The sequence below is a fragment of the Miniopterus natalensis genome, chromosome 13, assembly GCF_054644295.1.
Source record: "Miniopterus natalensis isolate mMinNat1 chromosome 13, mMinNat1.hap1, whole genome shotgun sequence".
NCBI classification, from domain to species: domain Eukaryota; kingdom Metazoa; phylum Chordata; class Mammalia; order Chiroptera; family Miniopteridae; genus Miniopterus; species Miniopterus natalensis.
The window spans coordinates 54969021-54992942 of record NC_142093.1 but is presented as its reverse complement, the minus strand read 5'-3'; the positions used below and the strand labels follow the sequence as shown (position 1 = coordinate 54992942).

The 23922-nt window shown below is 35.3% G+C and overlaps 1 protein-coding gene across 1 annotated transcript in view; it reads left to right on the top strand.

Moving 5' to 3' along the window:
- The window catches only part of TSGA10 (testis specific 10), a 79901-nt gene that overhangs the window by 14435 nt on the left and 41544 nt on the right, over positions 1–23922 (top strand). Inside the window, exons 3-10 of the mRNA XM_087823715.1 lie at positions 4450–4515; positions 4885–5052; positions 5430–5585; positions 7615–7785; positions 7875–7952; positions 8845–8996; positions 20033–20148; positions 22448–22602. Of these exons, the coding sequence (XP_087679841.1) occupies positions 5002–5052; positions 5430–5585; positions 7615–7785; positions 7875–7952; positions 8845–8996; positions 20033–20148; positions 22448–22602 (879 nt within the window). The 5' untranslated portion in view covers positions 4450–4515; positions 4885–5001. The remainder of the gene's footprint in view (positions 1–4449; positions 4516–4884; positions 5053–5429; positions 5586–7614; positions 7786–7874; positions 7953–8844; positions 8997–20032; positions 20149–22447; positions 22603–23922) is intronic.

Below are 23922 nucleotides of genomic sequence, written 5' to 3'. Positions count from 1 at the left end.
ACAGTTCTGGACTGTTTGGGTTCATTGATTCATTTGCTTTTTTCTGTGCCACTACCACATTATTTTAATTGCCGTAGCTTTTGACATTTTGATAACATCTTTCTTGATTGAGTTTTAGTACTCTGCCATGAAATTTAGAAACTGGGAATTTCAACACTATTATAAAATGAAGACAGTTTTGTTTCTCATTGCTGCCTGATAGTTTATAAGCAAATCACAGAGTAGATTTGAAAGCCAAAAAGCAACCTCTTGAATTTTTAAATATCATGTGAATGTGCTTACTTGACTTGATTTTGTTAGTCACCCAATTAGTAAACAGTGTCTGTGATGTAGTTTCCAAAGCTTATTGTTGTTACATGTTACTTCGTAAACACCCTTTTAATGTACTTTGGTAGCATAATATATGCTACTCTAGGTAGCCGATGATAAAGCAATTAAATGATTAGGCTGAGAACATGGGAGATATAGAAGGTATTATTTGTTACAGTAACTTGAAATATAAGAGCCCAGTTAATGAACTCTAGGATGGTGTTTGTTTACATGCAGTAACCTCAGTTATTTAGAAAGGATAATTAAGTGAAAAGTCTGAATAAAAAAGTATTTAAGTTGTAAGGACACAATCTTCTTAAATGCTGCCTTGAGGGGCTCTTAGGAGAGCTACTCAGTAGATAAGAATGATAGGCTTTTAATTTGTGAATTCTTTATCTTGTCATGGGTGCTCCTAAAGTATTTGAAGGTCATTGAAAAGCAGCTTGAATATTTTAAACATTTTTCAATAAACTCTTGTTTGCATTGCTGCTTTCTTTAGGAATAGTTATTCTTTATTCACATTTTAATGCTAAGTTGAGTTTAGACTAATTATACAAGCTATAAAATTAAAGAATACTGGATTCATGTTTTATTATATCTTCTCTGTTTTTTCTTAAAATTAAGAATTTACTGCAGTCTTTCTCAGACTCAGGAAAGTCTAGTTGGCCAAATCCCCCTGAAGAGTGCCCAGTACAGAAGTCACAGTTTGAAAGGTTGTCAGGATCTGTATTCTAGAGAGTGCGTGAGGACTGTGTCAGGGTGAATCCTCTACTGTCAAAGGGGGAGTTTCAGGAATGGAAAATATCTAAAATAAAAGACCTAGGATTTACCTAAAACTGAAAATATTAAATTCACAGGTGGTAACTCTGCCTGGCTCAAAAAATAGTGTTTCTAGAAAATAGATATCCACTGATAAGGTGAAACCTTTGGTATATCTGAGAATTGGAGAGCTATTCGGGGGAAAAGGTGAGTAGCAGCCTTAGAGTAGAGATAGCATTGCTGGTGCAGGGCAAACAGTGGAAAGTTAAAAAAAGAGCAGACAGAATGGAAATAGGTCCTGCAGGCTGATAGAAGGCCCTGACCTGAAGTCGCCGACCTCGGTAAGCGAAGCTCACAGGTAAATGGGGACTAGAAAGATGCATGTCCAGCATTGGGGTAGGGGCGCCGGTGCGTGTCCTGCTTGCGTCACTGGGTGTGCTGTTAGGTTTCCAGTTACCAGGACAGATTCCTCTCCGACTTGTGGGAGGAGGTTTGAAACGAGAATTTCTAACTTAAGAGCTGAGAAAGGGTGTTTGGGTTCTATACTCTTTGACGTTATGCTCTGGATATATGGAGGTAGAGTCTGAGTCTAAAGCTGCTGCTAGTTTACCTGGAATTAAGAAAGACAGTATTAAATTTATTAACTCAAAGGAGATTAATTACTTGTAGTCATTTTTTAAAGGTGAGCTTTTTAAAGAGTAACTTCTTCCATTTTATTTCATAAAAATGTTTTGAGTATTTAGTATTATATTATCTACTGCTGTGTAACAACTTACCTGAACCTTAATGGCCTTAAATGACAAACATTTATATCTTGCAGTTTCAACTGCTACTTAGCTGAGTAGCTCTGGTTCATAGTCATTGCTTGAGTGGTACTGGAAGATTTGCTTTTAAGATGATTTACTCAAATGCCTGTTGGCTATTGGCAGGAAGCCTCAGCTCCTTGCCTGGTGGACCTTTCCCTGGTGTTCTTCAATATATTCTTTATGGCAGCTGGCTTGTCTGCAAGCCAGTGATCCAAGAGAGACAGCAAGGAGGACTCTGTAATGCCTATTATGATCCAGCCTCACACGTTATACACCACCACATCCTTTCATTAGATGTGAGTCGCTAAGTGCAGCCCATACTTAAGAGGAGGGCAGTCAGGCTCCATCTTTGGTGGAAGAGGTGTCAGAATTTGTGGACATTTAAAAGCACAACTGTATGCCTCTTTTTGTCTTCTCATTTTGGGTCGTTTATCATTCATGTCTTAAAACAGTGTTTCCCAGATGATTGAACACAACCTTTTGAAAGATGAAGAAGCAGAATTGCAATTTCACCAGTACTAGTTTCTTGATAGAATTTATGTTTTTAATTCACATAGAGGCCATTATTAGACTGGCTCTCTGGTAGCTCCTGTCACTATTGTTACCTTTGTATGTGGTTCAGTCAATGAAAATATTTCAGAACCTACCATGTAGAAGGCAAAGGTAAAGCTTATTTAAGTTTTAACCCCCCTCCTAAACACACACGCGCGCGCGCACACCCACACACACACACTGCTTTATTTTTCTCTGTAGCCCTTTCCTACTACTTACCCCTCCCTCCCTCTGCTCCAGCCTCACTAGCCTCCTTACTATTCCTTGGAATTTAGCAAACATCTTTGGCCTTAGGACCTTTGCTATAAGCTGTATCTTCTGCCTGAAATGTTCTCCCAGATTTTTACCTGGTTGCCTCCCTCCCTCCTTTAAGTCTTTGCTCAAACGGCTCCTTTCATGGACTTCCCTGGTCACCCTATTTCAAATTCCAACCTCTTCCTCAAAACACCCCTAATATCCTTAACTCTGCTCTTTTTTTCTATTGTACTATATAACTTATTTGTTAGGTATTTTTTATTGTCTATCAGCTGGAATATCAGATCCCCAAAGGCAGGAATCTTGATGTATTTTGTCCACTTCTTTTGTATGTCAAGTGCCTACAACAGATGTGAGTGCTCATTATATATTTTTTGAATGACACAATCTCTATCTGGCATATATTTTGCCTAATATATTTCGTTTTTCTCTTTTGAACTAGAATGTCAGCTCCATAAAGACAGTTTTTTTGTCTGTTTTATTCACCCCTAGACCTAGCATTTAATACGATGTCAGGCACATAGTAAGTCCTCATTAAACAACTGTCAAATAAATGAACACACTAGGTTAGCATCTTTTCACCTGGGCCAGTTATAATTTGTTTTTCAGAGTGGAATCAGCATTATGTTTTTTTGTATGTAAAGTAATACATATCTATTATTAGAAATTTCAGCCTATAGAAAATAACATCTGCTGTAATCATACCTTGCTATAACTGACATAATCCATCTTCCTCAGTTTATATATTTTTAGTTTTCTTTCATCTGCACCTAGGATATGTGCATATAAATTTATTTTTTACAAGAATGTATTATACTAAATACAATTTTTGGCTTTGTGGAGTTTTTGTATTAATTTAATATGGACATCTTTACACACAATTCAATATATATCCATTTTTTTTAGTGTCTACATAGTAGTATAAATTGAAGCATTGAAGACTGTCTACCCAAATAACATATATAAGCTTACTCAAACTGTACATAAGTTATGTCTCATACCATAATACCCATCCCCTTAATATTTCATAAAAATATTGACTGCCAGAGAAATCTTAGAAAAGTACTTTGATCAAAAGAACAAATGAGGTGCAATAATTCCAGAATATATTTAAAATATAGTACATTTTAGTTTAGAATAATGAAGGAGAAGTTTATGAATTGAGAAATAAAATTATCAAACTAACTTGCCAACTGTTAGCAAAGAGCTTTTCAGCTTTGCATAAAAACATAGTCACTGGCCTCTAGGAACATACAATTTAGTCATACCCTAAATATATAACTATGGGTAACTATACTATGAGACTGGGTGTGTTTGATGTCATAAATATGATACAAAAAGTTTTTGTGGGTTGGATTGAACTAAACTGTTAAAAGAGTTCAGAGGGAAAGACAATCCCTTCTGACTATGGTGATTTGGGAAAGCTTTTAAAATCCTAATCATTCTTTTATTTCTTCCCTATTATCATCTTCAGGATTATAATTAGTATTAACATTTTTTCTAATTTGTGGGGAATCATTTGGTAAAATATAATCAATATCTTATACAAAACATTAGATAATTTAAAGAAACTGTTATATTTCATCCTAGGTTCTTTTACCATCAAAGGTAGGGAAATATAAAAAGGTAGAGTATCATTTCTTTTATAAAAAATTCACTGTCTGCATGTGTTTATTTTTAAGTGGCTTACTTTTTTGATTCTCTTTTTCCAGTTAAATCAGTTTTAGCATTTAAAATCCAAATAATTTTTTTCTGGCTTGATTTTCAGATTGAACTCGTTTGCCAGCAAAATAACATAATAGTATTGGAAGATACAATAAAAAGACTTAGATCTGTAAGTACATTTTTCTTAAATATTTGTGAAGGAATCATTTAAATTTTTGTTAGTATAGTAAAACAATGAAAAATTGTACCTATGTTTTGATTCTCATGATTTTGTGAAAAATAAAACATGTTTGTTTTCTACACTCAGCCCTCTCTGCTTGGTGCACAAGGGTACTCCCATGTGTAAGATCAATGTGGTTCTTGCTGTTTCATTGTTACTCCTTTCTCTCATGGAGGGGGAGAGAACTTTTGGTTAAAATTTATTTTTAAAACACCACAGTTATTATTTTTAAGGGTCCTGTTTGTGTTCAACTTTGTGTAGAAAATGATGGTGTAGTTTAGCTTGAAATAATGGCCTAATTTTTTTCTCCCTGGCAAGATAATTTTAGAGGCTGAAAAAACACAAAATACATCTCCTTCCAGACTTGATTCCTTTATCAAGACTTTAGAAGCAGACAGAGATCACTACAAGAGTGAAGCTCAAAACTTGAGAAAGATGATCAGAAGTAGATCCAAAAGTCCAAGACGCCCACCCCCATCTTCCCGGGTAGGTTTTGGAAAGTTATACATATTTTAAGTTTGTTGGTCAAACACTGACTTTTATTCTTTGATTTACCTCATCTGGAAATAATTCAGGTTGATTGACATGAATTGGTGTATCAGAGAGGTTGGGAGGCATACATAGGTCTATTTGATGGACAGTGGATCATTGAAATTGGTTCTTTATCCCAGCATTAGTAGTGGTTGGGAGCTAATCAGACAAATATGGAGCAATTTGGGATGAAGCTGTTTAAAAGAGAGGTGACTTTTAAACTTGTTTATCATTTCCGTTTACTATATCATCATGTTTGCTTAAGTACTTAGAGACTGTGTACTGCCATCATGTCGAAGAAGAACTTCACATTTCTTATATAATAATTGTAGGGTACAACCTGTGATGTAGACCTTTTGAGGACAACGCGAGACCGCGAAGAGCTTAAGTGCATGCTGGAAAAATATGAGCGACATTTGGCAGAAATTCAGGGTAATGTCAAGGTTCTTACATCGGAGAGAGACAAGACCTTTGTCCTTTATGAACAGGTAAACTTGGTTTTAAGGAAACAAAATATGTAAGTAGTAATAGTTAATTCTAGATACACAATTTGTTAGGTATGCTTAAACCTGCCAATCAAATTCATTTAACTACCAGTTAGGAATTACCTTTGTTCTTAAGATATTTTTAATGAAATATATTTCCAATACAGTATATGTGTACACACACATATCTTATCCCCATAGCCATGAAAGATCATATACATAGAAATAGTCTGATGTTTGGAATAAGATATGGAGAAAAATGTTAAATGGAAGGGTATGTTAAGTTCAAGGTAAAAAGATTTGAGTTTGGAGAGTACAAAATAGTAACATATCATTTTGATGTACTATCAGTCACTTTAGAAACTGCCTTATAATTTAATTTCAGAGAGTAACATCAGTTTGTAGTTTATCTCTATTTTTAGCTTAAAATTAATAGCTCTATTAACCAAATAGTTTCTTTAATCCACAAATATTAGACCCCATACATTACCAACATAATTTCTTTTAAAAATATCAAATTTTATTAAGAACGACAGCAAGTTTGTGCAGGATGATGGGCTAAGGTGGAGATACTAGTGGAGTTTTTTTTTTATTTTTTGTTTCAAAGTTTTTTAAAGTTCACTTCAGTGGATTTTATTTTAGTTTGAAGTCAAGCTTAATCATCTGTTTTTAAATAACTAAAGTGACTTTGGAGACCATGATTATAAGGCCTGTTTGCTTCATTTTATATGTGAGAAGGCAAAGCTAATGAGGTTAACTGATTTGCCCAAGAACATCAGGATTCAATCCAGATTTTCTGACTCCCATTTGGTTCTGCATTTTGCCATTTAATTAAGCTTCTTATAGGTGAATTTGCCCATGTGGAAATGGATCAATCTGGGCATATATCTTAGTATATAAAAGAATTGGTCAGTGTCTACTATATCATAGCGTGCAATCCTTTTGGTTAAATCTGTTTTCTTTCACACTCTATTCTCAGTCTTGTTAATTTCTTTTCCTTCTCAGCAGTGTTTTAATGAGATTTTATTGTACTTAAAAATTGAAACATTATGTTAGCTATTTAATGGATGATACATGACATTCTCTTCTATAATTAGTTTTATTGTTTTTAGTTTGAGCAGTTGAAATATCAGTTTAAATAGAAAGATGGGTAGTAAGGAACAGGCCATGGTACAGACGTTTAAAAGAGAGAGAGAGGCATAGGATGGTAAATGGGCACAACAGGTTTAAGTGACAGTTTTTCAAGATATGGGAGCCCTGTGCATGGTTGAAGTCAGGGGAGAAAGAGCCAGTGGACAGAGTGCTATTCAAAGTGAGAGGAAATAATTATAGTTGACTCGGGAATATTTTAGAAGACACTTCAGGAGATGAGGTCCAGGATTCTGGTGAAGGCTTAGCTCTGGAAATTGAGTTTTCATTTCCTTGAGACTTGGAGACTAGCTGAATAGATAGTGATTATAATAGAGAGGAAGGAAGGTATGGGACTTAGCCACAAAGTAAAATATGAAATCATCTGCAGGTATAGATTAGGTTTGGAACTGAGGATGGTTGAAGATTATGTAGAGAGTATGTCGGGTCGTCAGTAGGATTGGTGGGCCTTTCTAGGCCCAAGGTAACTAGTTCTTGACTATGGCTTATACATTTATGTGGAGAAAGACTAGAGCACTGTGATAATATCTATTAAACCAGTATTCTATCAGCATTGTGCTGAATTCATGTTTATATCACAAAATGAATGGAGTATGCCATATATACTTCTTAGTAAATAATGCCTCTTGCATTGACTGCCTCCACATTCAGTTTTTAAAAATTTGGCAAAGATATTATAAAACAAACTTCTGTTTGTTTACATCTCTTTGCATTTGGGGAGCATCATTTGCATTTATTTGTATAAAGTCCAAATTATACCATTATCCCACTCCCTGCCTGTTGATAATAGGTTTGGGTTTTAATTGGCTGGATATAAATAGCTATATTTATGTCTGTTCTAAAGCTTGTTCAACAGGAGTCTATCTGTGTATTTAAATAATAGGCGCAGGAAGAAATTGCCCGACTTCGACGAGAAATGATGAAAAGCTGTAAGTCTCCTAAATCAACAACAGCACATGCCATCCTCCGGAGGGTGGAGACTGAAAGAGATGTAGCCTTCACTGATTTACGAAGAATGACCACAGAACGAGATAGTCTGAGGGAAAGGCTAAAGGTTTGGAAGAATTGTATCTGTGTGAACATTTGTGAAACACAATGCAGTGACATTGAAAGCACTTTGTTTTGTTTCTGTTTTTTCACCAGATTGCCCAAGAGACAGCATTTAATGAGAAGGCTCACTTGGAACAAAGGATAGAGGAGCTGGAGTGTACAGTTCATAACGTAAAGAAAAGTCACTTTTGCACTTTGGGCTATAACCTGTCAATGGCTTTCCCTTTTCCTTTTCTTTTTATGTTCAGAGAAGTTCTATTATTTTTCTAAGATAGGGCTTCTAATCCTAAAGTACTTAAGGTGGTGTGTATATGGTGTAAATTGTCAACTCTTCATTGTTTATTCCCTTCTAAAAATGGGAGTAAAATCCTTTTTATGTTAGGTTGCAAAGTGTGCTCTTTTAAAAAAGAAAAACCATTAGGGATGCATTCTCAGGAAATTTAGCAAAACTTTCATCTCTATGTCATTAAAGAAAACATTGCCAGATACAGGGAAACTGAGGTAGTCTACCTAAAGAGTAGGTAGGGGAGAGAAAATTATGTTGAAATGAAAATTAATGAGAAAAATATATGTAAATGAACTTAATTGGGAAGCATCACCTATTTTACTAACCAAGGATTTGAGGTGCTTTATTTGAGATATTATGACTATATAAACAGAATTAAGGGAATGTGACTTTCTGTTACCATATTTAATTGAATATTTATAAGTTTATCTGCATTGTGTTTTTATAATGAGTAGAAAATTGCAGTAGATGGGGAAACAATTTTTTTCATAATTCCACTTTATAGCTATAATTTGTTAATGCTGAACAACAAATAAGAAATTTTTTTGCAAATAGGATATGTATGCTAAAGTCAAATTGAACCAGATGGAAAATGTAGATGGATATACTATTCTTGTCCCCTGTCCATGCAGCCTTCCACAGCGTTCAAGCCTAACCTGATCATCTCGTGGTATAAATCTTGTCCTATACAAGTTTTACAAAGGGAAGATGTCTCCTTAGGAAGATCACTAAGACTTTCTTAGTGATGGTAGTAACCTTGTCATTCTACTTGTATAGCTTGATGATGAACGTATGGAGCAAATGTCAAATATGACTCTGATGAAGGAAACCATAACCACTGTGGAAAAAGAAATGAAATCACTAGCAAGAAAAGCAATGGATACAGAAAGTGAACTTGGCAGACAAAAAGCAGAGAATAATTCTTTGAGGTAAACTAAATTGCCTTTGAACAACTAATAGTTTATTATAAATAACTCTGCTTTTTGTAGTGTATTTTATAACAGTAATTAAATTATTTGTTGACTTTAATTTTGGGGAGGGTTATTACCAAGCAGCTGTAGAAACCTCAGCACACATTAAGTGATTTCCCCAAGATCAATCACAGATTGGCAGTGCCACACTTCACCAGAACTCGAACTTTAGTCATCTCAATCTCACCTCTGGAGAAAGCCTCAGTGCTTAACTAGAATAGCTTTTACAAAGCCATTCTGGGTACAGCACGTTGGGCTTTGGTATTTGATTGTTAATTTAACTTTATAACTTAAATTATGTTGTGGAGTTGAACACACAAAGCACAGGCTTTACACAAAGCTTAGAAGAAGTGTGGTTTAGAATATAATAAAAAGGCATAGCAGAGAAACAGGAACATGTAATGGAACTTTTCAACTGGCCGCCGGCTGCTGTGCTTAGCCCTTCTTGCATGCTGGTGCTGTAGCAGAAGAAAGTCCAGGAAGGTGGCCTACAGGCACTAAGTGGAAGGGAATGAGCTTCTGATGACCCCCGTGTTCATGGTTTTGTTTCCCTTTTAGTTTCTGTTGATGTGGAAACTAGAGGTTCTGCAGATGCAGTGAGGTTGCTTTTCAGTGTGTCTGTGAGCGTCTGAAAAATAGTAGCTCACGTGTGTGTGAAACAAATTACTAAGTTATGGATAATACTTGGTTCACATATATGAGTTCCCGGAGTCTTCTCTGTGATCTTTCAAGGGTCTGTGGTGTGTACATTGGAGTCACTTGTCAGGGTAGATCATCACTCAAATTCTTCCCTTCATCTTTGTGTTAATTTCTGGCTTAAAAGGACATTGAGGTTTCAGGTAAAATAAAAATAATAATGAAATAAAACAACATCAACAAAGAAAGCCTTGGAAAATCAAGTGTAAAGAAAATCACCCATGATTCCATAACCCAGGGAAGACTATCATTGATGTAGATCTGTTTCTAACCAGAAGTATTTTTATCTGTGTGTATAAACTTTCTATGTAATTGACTTCATCCTATATTCAGTTATATATTTAAGCAGTTTCACTTAATTGTGTACCATGGATTTTCTCATGTTCTCAGAAGTTCTTTGAAAGCATTTTAGCAGTTTATTAAAATATTCTAACAGGTAGAATTGGAGACTTTTTTGGTGTACATTTGTTTTAATAGTATTATTGAAGTTTGGTCTATTTTGACATATGTATGTACCTGTATAACTGTCACCCCAATCAGGATAGTATCCCTAACCATTGCTCCCAAAAGTTTCCTCTTGCCCACTGTCCCCTGTCCCCTACCTTGCTAATCCCTAGGCAACCACTGATTTGCTGTCTGTCATAGATATTTGTTTGTATTTTTTTAATGTTATATAAATGAAATCATACAGTATATATTCTTTTGTCAGGCTACTTTCACTCACCATCATTATTCTGAGATTTATCCATGTCATCACATATAATCAAGAATTTATTTCTGTTTATCACTGAGTAGTATCCATTGTATGGATATAGGTCATAGACGTTTTGGTTGTTTGCTGTTTGGGGCTAAACAAATAAAACTTATGAATGTTCTTCTATGAGTCTTTGTATGGACATATGCTTTTCTTTCTCTTGGATAAATCCTGAAGAGTAGATAGAGTGACTGAGTCATGTGATGGATATATGTTTAACTTTTGAAGAAACCATTAAACCGTTTTCCAAAGTGGTTGTCCTATTTTATTTTACATTAACACCACCAGTGTATGAATGTTCTGGTTGTTCCATATCCTCACCAACACTTGGTGTGTGGTACCTTAATTTTAGCTATTTTAATAGGTATATTATGGTTTTAATTTGCTTTTCCCAACGACTAACGATTTCAAGCATATGTTCATGTGCTTATGAGGCATACATGTATCTTCCTTAGTGTCTGTTCAAATCTTTTGCACACCTCTATTGAATTGTTATATCATTATTAAGTTGTACATGTTTTTTCAGTGTTTTAGATATAAGTCCTTTGTCAGGTATATGTTTTGCAATTATTTTCTCCCTGTCTGTGGCTTGCCTTTTCATTTTCTTAACAGTGTCTTTTAAGGAGCATATGTTCTTCATTTTGTTAAATGAAATTTACTGATTTTCAGAAATTCATATCCTGCTTTTTATGGTCTTTTAACGAGATCATTAAGCCTAAAGTAACTGAGATTTTCTCATATGTTTTCTTCTATCAGTTTTATAGTTTTAACTCCTAAATTTAAATCTGTGATCCATTTCAAGTTACTCTTTGTATATAATACTAGACATAGATACTTTTTTGCATATGGATATCCAGTTGTTCCAGCACCACTTGTTGAAAAACTATCCTTTCTACACTGAATTGTTTTCTACCCTTGTAGAAAGTCAGTTGTCCATGTATGTGTAGGTTTGTTTCTTGGTTATGTATTTTGTTCAGTGGATCTATTTATATATCTTTTTAAAAAATATATGTATATATCTTTATTGATTTCAGAGAGAGGGAAGGAGAGGGAGAGAGAGAGAGATAGAAACATCAATGATGAGAGAGCCATTGATCGAGCCCACAACCCGGGCTGCCTGTTTGGGTTTGTTTCTATGTGTTAGGTAGATCTGCTTGGACTCCCAGTCTTTTTGAAGGGTCTCTGGTGCAGGCCAATGTTAGATGCTGTTTGTGACTGGCTCCCTGTGCTGGGGCTGGGTGCATTTGGAAAGGACCAGGATACACACCAACATCTGCTTTTCTAAGCCCTGGTTCCAGAAGATCAGGCAAAGACTCAAAGCATCGAGAGGTCTGCCTCTACCTGCAGGCTGATTGTTATTCTCTGTCTCTTAATGATCCTCAGACTGTAGACCACAGCAAGGTGTAATCTCCACAGGTTGGGGTGAGAGGTTTTCCAGTGGGTTGGGCAATTGCTTCCTACCACCCAGGCAAAAGCTGCCTGTATGGCATAGGTCTACCTGAGAAATATGTCCTCTGCGGTATAAGGGAACGACTCAGCACAGGAATCCAGATGGCCTCCCTCCAAGTTCTATCCTCAGAGCCAGCACCTCTGGATTTTCTTCACACAGCTCTAGTCCAATCTTCTCTCTCTCCACCAGAACCCAAGGTGAGTGGCTATACATGAAATTTTATGCATTGGCCCTTTAAGTGGGTACCCGCATTCCCAGCTCTCTCTCACCAGCAGACATAAACCCTGCTGCTTTTCACAGCTGAGGTACCCTCTAGAACTTCAGCTGCTACCTGTGGAAGCCCAGCCAGCCCTCACGTGCCTCCGCACTTCTGACCAGTCTCTATTCAATCTCCACTTTACAACCTTGGTTATAAGGGTTCGGTCCATCTTGTCATCAGCTGATTATTCAGGATGGTTTTTCTATATTTTAGTTGTAATTTCAGTTTGGTCCTGGGAGAGTGTCAGTGTTGCTTCCACTTAATCTGCCGCCATCTTGGAATCTTTTCCTGTTTCTTTATTTTTTAGGTCTTGATTTCTTTCATCAGTGTTTTGCAGTTCTCTGCACATAAACAGTGTACATTAATTTTGGAGAATTTTAAGCCATTACTTCAAATATTTCTTATGCTCTTGTTTTCTTTTTTCTCCTTCTGGTATTTTAGTTATACCCACAGTTCTTGTATATTTTGTTCTATATGTTTTTCACTCTTTTTTTTTTTCCCATTGTATTTCAGTTTGGGAAGTTTTTACTGACCTGTCTTCAAGCATGATGATTTATCCCTGATTGCATGCAGGCCACTTTTTATTTTTCTCACAGTATTTTTCCCCCAGCATTTTTGTTATTCTCTCAGAATTTCTGTCTCTCTGCTTACATTAAACACCTGTTACTGCATGTTGTCTACTTTTTCAATTAGTGCCCTTAACCGTTAATCATACTTATTTAAAGTTTTCTGTTGGATAATTCCCATTTTGTGCAATATCATAGTCTGATTCTGACCATGCGGGTTCTGTTTTTGCTTGATTTTTGGCATGTCTTGTAATTTTTTGTTGAGAGTGAGACATATTGTATAGGGTATTAGTTAATTCAGATAAATAGGCCTTTAATGTGAATATTTATGTTGCTCTGGTTATAGGAGTTGAGCTGTGTTCAATGTTTGTTATAGCTGTAGAGGCTTCAAATTTCTTGATTGTCCTGGTTTTTGTATCTCCTCTTGACCTTAGTTAGACTTCCTATGTACTCCTCCTCAGTGAGAGTCTGCAACCTGCAGCTCTTTCTGTTGTAATTCAGTGTGATTATTCTGGAATCCTATTAGTGTGCTGGTTAGGAGAGCAGGAGGGAACATGTTCCATAGTAATGCACTTAAATCTCAGTCTTTTAGTGCATCTGTATCTCTGGGCTATGATGTTTACCTGTGTTTTCCAGTGGTATAACTTTGATTTTTTTCTATCTACTATGTGAAACAGGAAGGGTAGAGGGGGTAAAGTGGAGGTAATGCCCTTTGCCAGCTAGGATAAGGCTCTAGTAAAGTCTTTTCATTTGAAGAGTAACCTTATTAGGGAGAATGCTCTAGGCATATTTTACAATAATTATTCTTTCCCTGTCAGAGGCACAAGGGAACCTTTCTCAGATCTTCACAATGAGAACTAAGTGGGGTTCCTGGAGGTAAACACACTGAAGCATGAGGTTCCCTCTAAGACTGTGGCCTCTAGGAGCTTCTCACTCTCATGTTAATGCACACTTGGCCTCCAGCAATGCATCAGGATTTTCATTTAAATGTTCTTAATCATTTATGATTTCAATGGCTTCTGCTCCAGATGAACATACTTCAGTTGTGACTTTCTGGATTGCCTTTCTTCTCATAGTTTAGGGTGCCAACGTACTCTGCACCTCACTATCTTGATGTTTTGACAAAAAGTCTTTGATTTTCAGTTTTGTCATCTTTTTTCTTGTAACAATGGGACTGGTGTCTTCTAAGGTTTACGTGTCAGGGCTAAAACCAAAAGCTTTACAATTACATTCCAACTACATTCAGTATAGTTAAAATACTGTTTTCCCTGTTCTCCATTTTGTCAGTTCAGAGAGAAGCATCAATTGATTGCCTCCTATATGGCAATCATATAGGCAATCATATAGAGATCTAACCTGCAACCTAAGTATGTGTCCTCACCAGAATCAAACCTGCAACCTTTTGGTGTACACGATGCTCCAGCCAACTGGGCCACCTGGTCAGGGAAAATTTTTCTTACTGTTGACTTATTATGCCATCCTGCAGGTAGTGATTTTCCCCCCAGATGCATGCTGGATGAGGGTTACTAGGTAGGATCTTGTAACGGTCCATTGTGGTGCACAGGATATTGGTCTCCACTGTCCAGGGCAGCTCCACCAAAAGCCAAATAAGCTTCTGTGGTAGCACCAATATGACTCCTGTTGCCTTGCCTCCATGACCCAGGGACAGTGTTATTGGCTCTGCTAATAGCTTCCTGGTCAGCCAGAGGGCTGCCTACTTAGCTCTCTGCTGCCACTGGAAAATTGGTTATATTTTATTTCTTTCAGTATTTCAATCTTCCCAATTTTATATCTATTATTTGGGAATATATATTTTCTAGATGTTAGCATAGCATTTTGTGTATTTTTTTACAATTTTATTAAGGTATAATTGATGTACAATATGTGACTTTCCTGCATATGTTTAAAAGGTACAATTAAATAAACTTTGACATATGTATACACCCATTAAATTATCCTCATAGTCAATATAATATATATACATATATATATATATATGTATATATATATATGTATGTATAAAATTTCCAAATGTTTCCTTTGTAATCCTCCCCTTATGTTGCCTCCCACATGCCACCCCAAACTCAGGCAGCCACTAACCACTGATCTGCTTTCTGTCATTTTTTAAAAATATTTTTTAATTGATTTTTTTTAGAGAGAGAGGAAGGGAAAGGAATGGAGAGAAAGAAACATCAATGATAGAGAAATATCATCTTTTGTGTGCCTCCTGCACGACCCCCACTGGGGATTGAGCCCAAAAACTTGACATGTGCCCTGAATGGGAATCAAACCATGATCTCTTGGTTCTTGGGTCGATGATCAATCCCTGAGCAACACTGGCTGGGCCTTTCTGTCATTTTTTATTATTTTGAGTTTTCTAGAATTTTATCTAAATGGAATTGTACACCATTTACTCTTCTGTTGATCCAATTTCATTGAGCATAATTGCGTTGAGATTGATTAATCCATGTTGTTGGGTGTACCAGCAGTTGATTCATTTTTTGAGTCATATTGCATTATATTGATACACCAAATGAACATTTGATTTGTTTTCAGTTTTGGGCTATAACAAATAGAGCTGCAAATGCAAGTCTGTGTGTATATATATGCTTTCATTTCTTCTGGGTAAATACCCAGGATTAGAACCCCTGAGTCATATGCTGGATCTATGTTTAACTTCTGAAGAAACTGTAAAACTGTTTTCCAAAATGGTTTTGCCATTTTACATTTCCACCAGCAGTGCATGAGAGTTCCAGTTTCTTTATATCCTTGCCAACACTTGGTATTGCCCTTATAATTTTAGTAATACTAGAATCAGAGTAGGTGTGTAGTATCATATTGTGGTTTTAATTTGATTTTACCTAATGATCAGTGACGTCGATCATGCGTTCATTTACTTGTTTGCCATCTATATATCTACTTTGCCATCTATATAGCAGTGTCTGTTCAAATATTGCCCATTTTTATTGGGTTGTTTATTTTTTTATCATTAACTTGTAAAAGCCCCTTATATGTTCTACAAATTCTTTGTCAGATATATGTTTTGAAAATATATTCTTCAAGTGTATGCTTTTGATGAACAAAAGTTTTTAATTTTTATGAGGTACAAAGTATTGAAATTATTTTATTTATAAAAATATTATGAAATTATTTTTATTCATGTTCTATTTAAGACCTCTTTGCCAAACCTAAGGTCTTTTTGCTGTTTGTTCTAACAGTTTTATAGTTTCAGCTTTTGCATTTAGGTCTATGATCCTTTTCTGAAGTCATTTACATGTAAGATATGAGATTAAAAGTAGAGTATTTTGTTTTTGTATATGGGTATCCATTGCTTCTTATTTGTTAAGATTATCCATTCATCCATTGAATTGCCTTCGCATCTTAGTGATAAATTAATTGACCATATACGTGTGAATCTGTTTCTGAACTCTATTCTGTTCCATCTGCTGGGGATCGAGCCCGCAACCCAGGCATGTGCCCTGACCGGGACTTGAACCACAATCTCCTGGATCATAGGTCATTGTTCAACCACTGAGCCAGGCTGGCTGGGCTATTTTTCCATCTTCATGCTGGTATAACTTTGTCTTGATAATTGAAGCTTTATAATAAGTCTTGAATTCAGGTACTGTAAATCCTCCAACTTTATTCCATTTTAAAGTTGTTTTGGCTGTCCTAGGTCTTTCACATTTTTATATAAATTTTAGAATCATCGTTATTAGAATCATTTATCTACAAAATGTTTATTGGGATTTTGATTAGAATTATGTTGAATCTATAGATCAGTTTTGGAAGAAATGTTGATGAACATATTGAGCCTTTTGATCCATCAGAAGAATATCTCTCCATTTATTTTGATCTTTAAAAATTTCTCTCAGCAGCGTTTTATAAGTTTGCAGTGTAAAAATATTGAATACACTTTGTTATATTTATACCTAACTATTTCATATTTTAATGCTATTATAAATGTTTTTTAATTTCAATTTCCTATTGCTTTTTGCTAGTATATAGAAGCAAAACTTACTGTTGTGTATAGCTCTTATATTTTTCAATCTTGCTAAACTCACATATTATTTAAGATAATTTTGTTGTAGACACAGTAGTATTTTCTATATAGATTATCATGTTGTCTGTGAATAAAGAGAATTTCACTTCTTCATTTCCAATCTAAATGTCTGTTGTTTCTTTTTCTTGCCTTATTGCAGTGGCTAGGATTTCTGGCATAATGTTGAATAGAAGGATGCAAACACTCATTCTTGATTTATTCTTGATCTTAGGAGGAAAGCATTCAACCTATCAATATTGTGATTTTATTTTCTAGATGCCTATTACCAGGTTGAAAACGTTCTCTTCTATTCCTAATTTGCTGAGATTTCTTATGAAGAGTGGATATTGGATTTTGACAAATGCCTGTTCTGAATCTATTGATCTGATGATATTTTTTTACGCTTTTTTTAGTTGTTTAAAATGGTGAATTACATTAATTTTAGATTATAAACCAACCTTGCATTCTTAAGTTAACTCTACATGGTTATTATGCATTATAATTTTTATATATTCTTGGATTAGATTTGCTAAAACTGGTTAAAACTTTTTACATGTGTGTTTATGATTTCTCCCCAGAGCATTATCATTTTAGCTTTTATGTTAGGTCTTTTATATATGGTGTGCTGTAGTGGTCAAGATTCACTTTTTCTCCACATGGAAATCTAGTTGAGTCAGTACCAGTTTCCTTTCCTTATTGCATTGCTTTGACATATTTGCTGAACATTAATTGACAATATATATATGTAACTATATAGTGTTCTAAAAAATGTATATACACACTTTGAATAATTATAAAGGCAGTGTTTATTAAAATACATTTCATTTTTAAATTTGAGCTATCAGCTGTTAAAGTGTGTATACATTTTTTGGGACACCCTGTTTGTATATATATTCTGCTATTTTACATCATGCATTTTTTATTTCAACTAATAGATTTCTCATACTTTTTATATATTTTTTCCTTGGTTCTTTTTTCATATTACTAATATCTTCCTCTTTTAATATGTTTACTAGTCTAATTTTATTTATTTATTTATTCTAATATATCTGCTACTGTTGGATTCTGTAATCAGTGTGTGGGGTCTTTTTGGCTTGAGTTTTTTTTTAAGTGGCTGGACCTTTCAAATAACTTATGATTTTGGCCCCGGAACACATTTTTTTTTATGGTATTACATTTTATCAGTTTAAATGTAAAAATAGTTCCTTCCTTTGAATCTTTCTACCCTCCCCCATTTATAATTGCCACAATAGATTCAGATTTGTTATTTGTTCTGCCCAGGACGTAAGTTCCCTTAATGTTGTATTCAGGTTTTTAGTTTTTGTTTTTAAATATGTTTTTATTGATTTGAGAAACAGAAAAGAAGGGAGAGAGAAAGAAATATCTATGTGAGAGACAAACTTCAATCGGTTGTCTCCCGCAAACACCCCATTCAGGGATCGAACCCACAACCGGTCATGTGCCCTGATCAGGAATCAAAAAGGGGGCCTTTCAGTGCACAAGACAACATTTAACCAACTGAGACACACCAGCCAGGGCTAGTGTTCAGCTTTTCATTGGTGTTTGTTTAGTCTAAGATATTGTATATTATGTTAGCTATTATTTTTTTGAATATTGCGTTTATTCTCTCCTTCTGGAATTTTGATTAGGTGAATATTGGACCTTCCCATTCTGTTTTTATGTCTCTTAACCTCTCTCTCTCTTGTTTTTCTGTGCTCTATTACAAATAATTTCTGCTGATCTGCTTTTTTTTCAACTTACTAATTTTCTCTTCTGCTGTGTCTGTTATGTTCTTAAACTTGTCTATTAATGTTTTTTAAAATTATTTCAATTATTTTAGTTTCATCTTCTGCAGTTCTCTTTGGTTCTTTTTTCTTCTTATTATGTATTTTATTACTTTATGTTTCAGTATTTAAACATAACTATTCTTAAGTTTCTATATGAAAATACTACAATGTGAAGGTCTTGGGGATCTAATTTAGTTTGACTCCCACTAACTTTGGGTTATTAAAGTGTTTTTAAAATTTGAATCCAAGCTAATTTTCAACATGCTTTTATCTGAGGTATAATTCTTTGCTGGATTGAGGGTATGTCCCTCCAGAGAAGTTTTGTGTTTATTTCTGCTAAGTGTTCTAGATTATATGACCATCCCAGAACCAGATTTTATTTCGATTTCTCAGCTTGAGATTAAGAATTGCCAAGGAAGACTTTTAGTTGTTGTTATTACCCTGAGCCTAGCTGTGGTTGGTTGACAAGCTGATTTTGTCTAGTCTGACCTTTTCACTTATGTTATGGTCCTCAGTGGCTTTATGTAGGGGACCTTAGTTCTAATACTTCTCTTTCAGGCATCTCTATGGCCTCATCTTTTGTTTCTGAGTTAAGACACAAGACCCTAGACAACTGAGACAGGCAAACCCCAACCACATCTAACATAACATCAGTTCAAAGTCTTACTGCTCTAATTTGGCTCCAGGAGACTTCCCTTACAAATTCTTACAAGTTTTGCTACACATTTAAAACGATGCTTCTTTATATTATAGGATGCTTCTTTATATTACAGGACTTTCAGATTATCTAGTTTCTATAATGTCATAAATTATATATTCGATTTATTTATTGACTGTGAACTCAGTGAGGGCAGGGCCAGTGCCCACCTAGTTCACTAGAGATTCCTCAACACCTACTGCCTGGTACATATTAGACACTTAATAAATGTGGAATGAATGAAATGCTGTTCATTACAGATTTATTTGTAATAAAGAAAAACTGAAGTTAACCTAAATGCCTAATAATAGGAGAATACTGAAGCAACTGTTTATATTTACTTAAAAGTGAATGGCTATTGCTCATATAATATTTTTCACTAAGAAAATGATGATTTTGAGGACTGTATTATAGACTGAAAATTATTAAAGATTAAGTGTAGGTGGAAAAAATCAATTCAATTTTAAATTTATAGTATGGTAACTTCAAAATATTCATAACGGTATGAAAAATATGGAAAACACTGGATAGTGCTCACTCAGATGCTACTAGTGGCTTATGTTGGAGTGAGGATCGAGGAACCCTTTTACCCTTTGTTCTTTAAACTTCCTATAACGTGGCTTTAGGAAAATACTAAAAAGAAAAATGTTTGTCAGTGTTCTTAAAAGTTTTTAGATTTAAATGCACTAAGAGATTGATAAAACATAAAAATTTCAGGATTAGTTTTATTAAAATGTTTACAGAATTTTATATGAAAATACAGAAAAAGATCTTTCTGATACTCAGCGACACCTTGCTAAGAAAAAATATGAGCTACAGCTTACTCAGGAGAAAATTATGTGCTTGGATGAAAAAATTGGTGAGTTATTTTTTACTGATATTACTTTTTCTTTAAGTCTGGTGGAAAAATGTTTTCTTCTCTCAGTTATAACATAGATAAACCTGGAGATAGGCCCTTAAGTTAAAAGTTTAAGATGCAATCATGGAAAAAAATGTTTTTCATTGATAGTAAACTTTTTAACTTAGCTTTAAAACCATAAGTATTTAGACATGGCTTCACATTTTTCAGCGAAGAAATAGCTAAACAAAGCAGCAACACCTCCTAATTTATAATGGTCACTTTTAAACTTAAAAGTTTTTGTGTAAAATTGTGGCTTGCTCTTGGCTTCATAATGAAATATAGTACACATGTATATTACTCTAGGTGGAAAGTGTACATATATTTGGCTATGTCTGTGATATTACCTAGGATTATAAAGAAAATTATTTTTATAAAGTTTCCTATTTATGTTTCTTGCCAGTGATCTCTATGAAAATATGGTCATAATTTAATCTTTTTTTAACTGTAAAGTCAAATTTTGATAAGGACTATAAAGGGCCATTTTAAAACAGAGGGAATATTTTTAACATTTGCTATAATGTAGTTCAAAACTGTCTGGCGTAAACAATTTGGTGGGTGGAGGTGCTTTTTATTGAGATGGAACATACTAAAAAAGACAAATATAAGAGGGGAATATTGAAGAACTCATTTTTGGATATTTTAAGTCTAAGCAAAAATGTAAGGTAAGCAGTTAAATAGATAAGTTTTTATCTCAGAAGGAAAACCTAAGCTAAAGATACACATTTGGGACACATCAGCATATAAATGACATTTTAAAACCATGAAATCGCCTGGAGAAAATACAGAGGCGAAGAGGGTCCAGGACTGAGTGTGCAGAAGCCAAGGAGGTAGGAAGAAACCCGTGAGTGAGTGTTACTGGGGAGGCAAGAGAGCAAAATGTTTTCAAAAGGAGCTGAGCTTCAGATGCACTCGGGAAGCTAAGTAAGATGAGTTTGAAGAAATGTGGATTGGCTTTGGAACTTTGGAGGTTTTGGTAACATGGACAAAGTCTGGATAGTGTTGCATGTGGACCAGGGAACAGGTGGAGGAAGGACTGGGCATGAGGAGGTAGAGACAGGAGACAATAGAAGAGTCTTAAGGAGCTTGGCTGCTAAGAGTAGCAGAAAAATGGGCTAAGTAGCTTAAATGGGATGTGAGGGAATTTTTTTCAAAGGAGCTCCTAGAGCTGTTTCAGAGCTTTCATGTCCTTACTTTATGCCAATGGGAATGAACTCAGATATCAGAACACCCAAAACGTGGTTTGCCTGAAAGACAGTCCTGCCTGGAAAAGGGAATTGATGTATTCCCAAGCACTATATAGATCATCGCCTTGGCAGATGACACTGCCTCTCAGTGCTGTGCTGGATGGCCGTTGGCAGGGATTAACCTAGGGGTCTAGTCTAGCAGAGCTTCCCTAGTAGAGCTGTAGACCAGTGGTTGTCAAACTTCGGTGTGTGTCAGAATTGGCTGGAGAGCCAATAAGACCACTGGAGCCAGGCTTCTTGGTGTAGAATATGGCCAAAGCTTTTGTATCTTTACCAGTTTGCTCAAGTGGCTCTCAAGCTGTGTTGTGCATTAGAATCACGTGGGCGGGATGCTTGCTACAACATAATTGCTCTGGCCACTCAGAATTTCTAACTCAGGAGGGCTGGGCTTCCCAGGTGATGCTGATGGTGCTGGTTGAGGAAGCACAGTTTGAAAACCACTATTGTGTACCTATCATTTAGGCCACAGCATCAATACTGACTTGCCAGTGTTTTCACAATCAAGTCAGGTGTCTTGGGATGATTATTTTCTGGGAATTTTTAGGGAAATTTTTGGAAGATCAAAATATTAGAAGACATTAGATTCTGAACGTGACAATTGAATATTTTATTAAGATCTGATAACATCTTATATACAACAGTAATTCTAATCTAGAGACAGGGGCAATTAAGGGGGAAATGATGGCTATAGTATTCCACCCAATTTACCCACCTACACTCTCCTCTCCAACAGGAATGTAAATGTACTTTGAGGACTTGTATATAGAACTTTTCTTTGCTATTCTTATTCAAATATGTTAATTCTCCTTTACATTTATGGGTCATTTAGAATTTCATGATTCATCTTAGTTTTTAATCACTAACCACAGAAGCCATGTTTTATTTGGGACACGTTACTTATTTTTAGTCATTGAATAAAATATAGGAGAATTTCCTTTGAAAAGTATTCCAGTCTGCTTGAGCTGGAAAAAAATTATCTTGATTAAAAAATGCCTTTGTGATTACATATTTAGATAATTTTACAAGGCAAAGTATTGCCCAGCGAGAAGAAATCAGCATTCTTGGTGCAACCCTCAACGATATGGCTAAAGAAAAGGAATGCCTGCAAGCATGCTTGGATAAAAAGTCGGAGAATATTGCATCCCTTGGAGAGAGTTTGGCAATGAAAGTATGTTCTGAAAACTGTGGTTTAAAAGAAAAGTTTGAGCTTGAATCTGAATAAAATAATAGGACTCTCTCAAATATTTTCTAGAGAGCTGAAACTTTAAAATCTAATTTTGAAATATATTAGTCTTAAGAAATATGTACTTTCTGTCATTAATTTGTGATTAACATGTATTGACAATAACTAATTGAAATATCAAATATTCAAATTAAAAAGGAAGCAGTGAGATTGATTTCTTTATAAAAGCTCACCAGAACTTATATCTTCAGGTAGCCACCTTGGGAGGCAATATGTTTGTTCCATTAAAACTGCCTTTGTAATTGTGTTTAGAACTAGATGCTCGTTTTTACGTCGTCTTTAGCCATTGAGACTAGACCATATGGAGCTGATAAATAAAGCTAGATGATCATCTCCATCCCTCAGTTTTTGTTGTTCGAATTACATAAAAGGCGTTGCCAAAAAGGCAGGGAAATATTCATACCCCTTTCTAGCTCATAAAGTGATTCTGAAGGCAGTTCTAAAACTGTTTTCCACAAATGCCTTAAGCAAAGGCATCCTCATTGGAATAAGGCCTTGCCCCTCACTAAGGGAACTAATTCATTCATTTATCTATTCACCCATAAAAGAAGCATTTCTTGGCCCATTCCAGGTGTATTCTGTTAGAAACTGAGGAGGAGTGGGCATGCCTTCCAAAGCCTGTAGTGTAAATGGGAGAAAGAAATAAAGGTGCTTTTGTGATAGAATGTGCTAAGTGCCATAATGACGTATGCACATTGTGCGGTAGGAGCTTTGCAGAAACACACTTGATTTAACCTGGGGGTTGGACTAGGTGTGGAAGAAGATCTAGAAAACTTTCCAGGAGGTGATGGTGCCTGGGCTGCCCTGAAAACTGACAGGAATTAGCGAGGAAAAGATTGGGAGGAAGGGTACAGTGAGAGAAAGGGTGACCAGACAGGCAGAACGCCTTTAGAGAAGGGAGTCGAGACAGGCAGAGCAACTCATAGGAGAGCCCAGTGGCTTTCATAAGAGAATGTCGTGGGATTTCTTGATAGTTTAGTACGTCCAGAGAATAGATTGCAAAGAGGCAAGCATGGGGTGGAGGAAGGGGGTAATAGATGAGATGGGAGAGGTAAGCAACAAATTATAAAAATCTAATAAATGTTGAGTTTAAACTGTCATCATCAGTATAGGGAATCAATGAAATAATGTAAACAAAATATTACAGTTAGATCTTTATTTTAAAAGAAACATTCTGGCACTTGTTAATCCACATAAAAGATGGGTTATAGGGAAATGAGAATGGTGACAAGGACATTAGTTAGG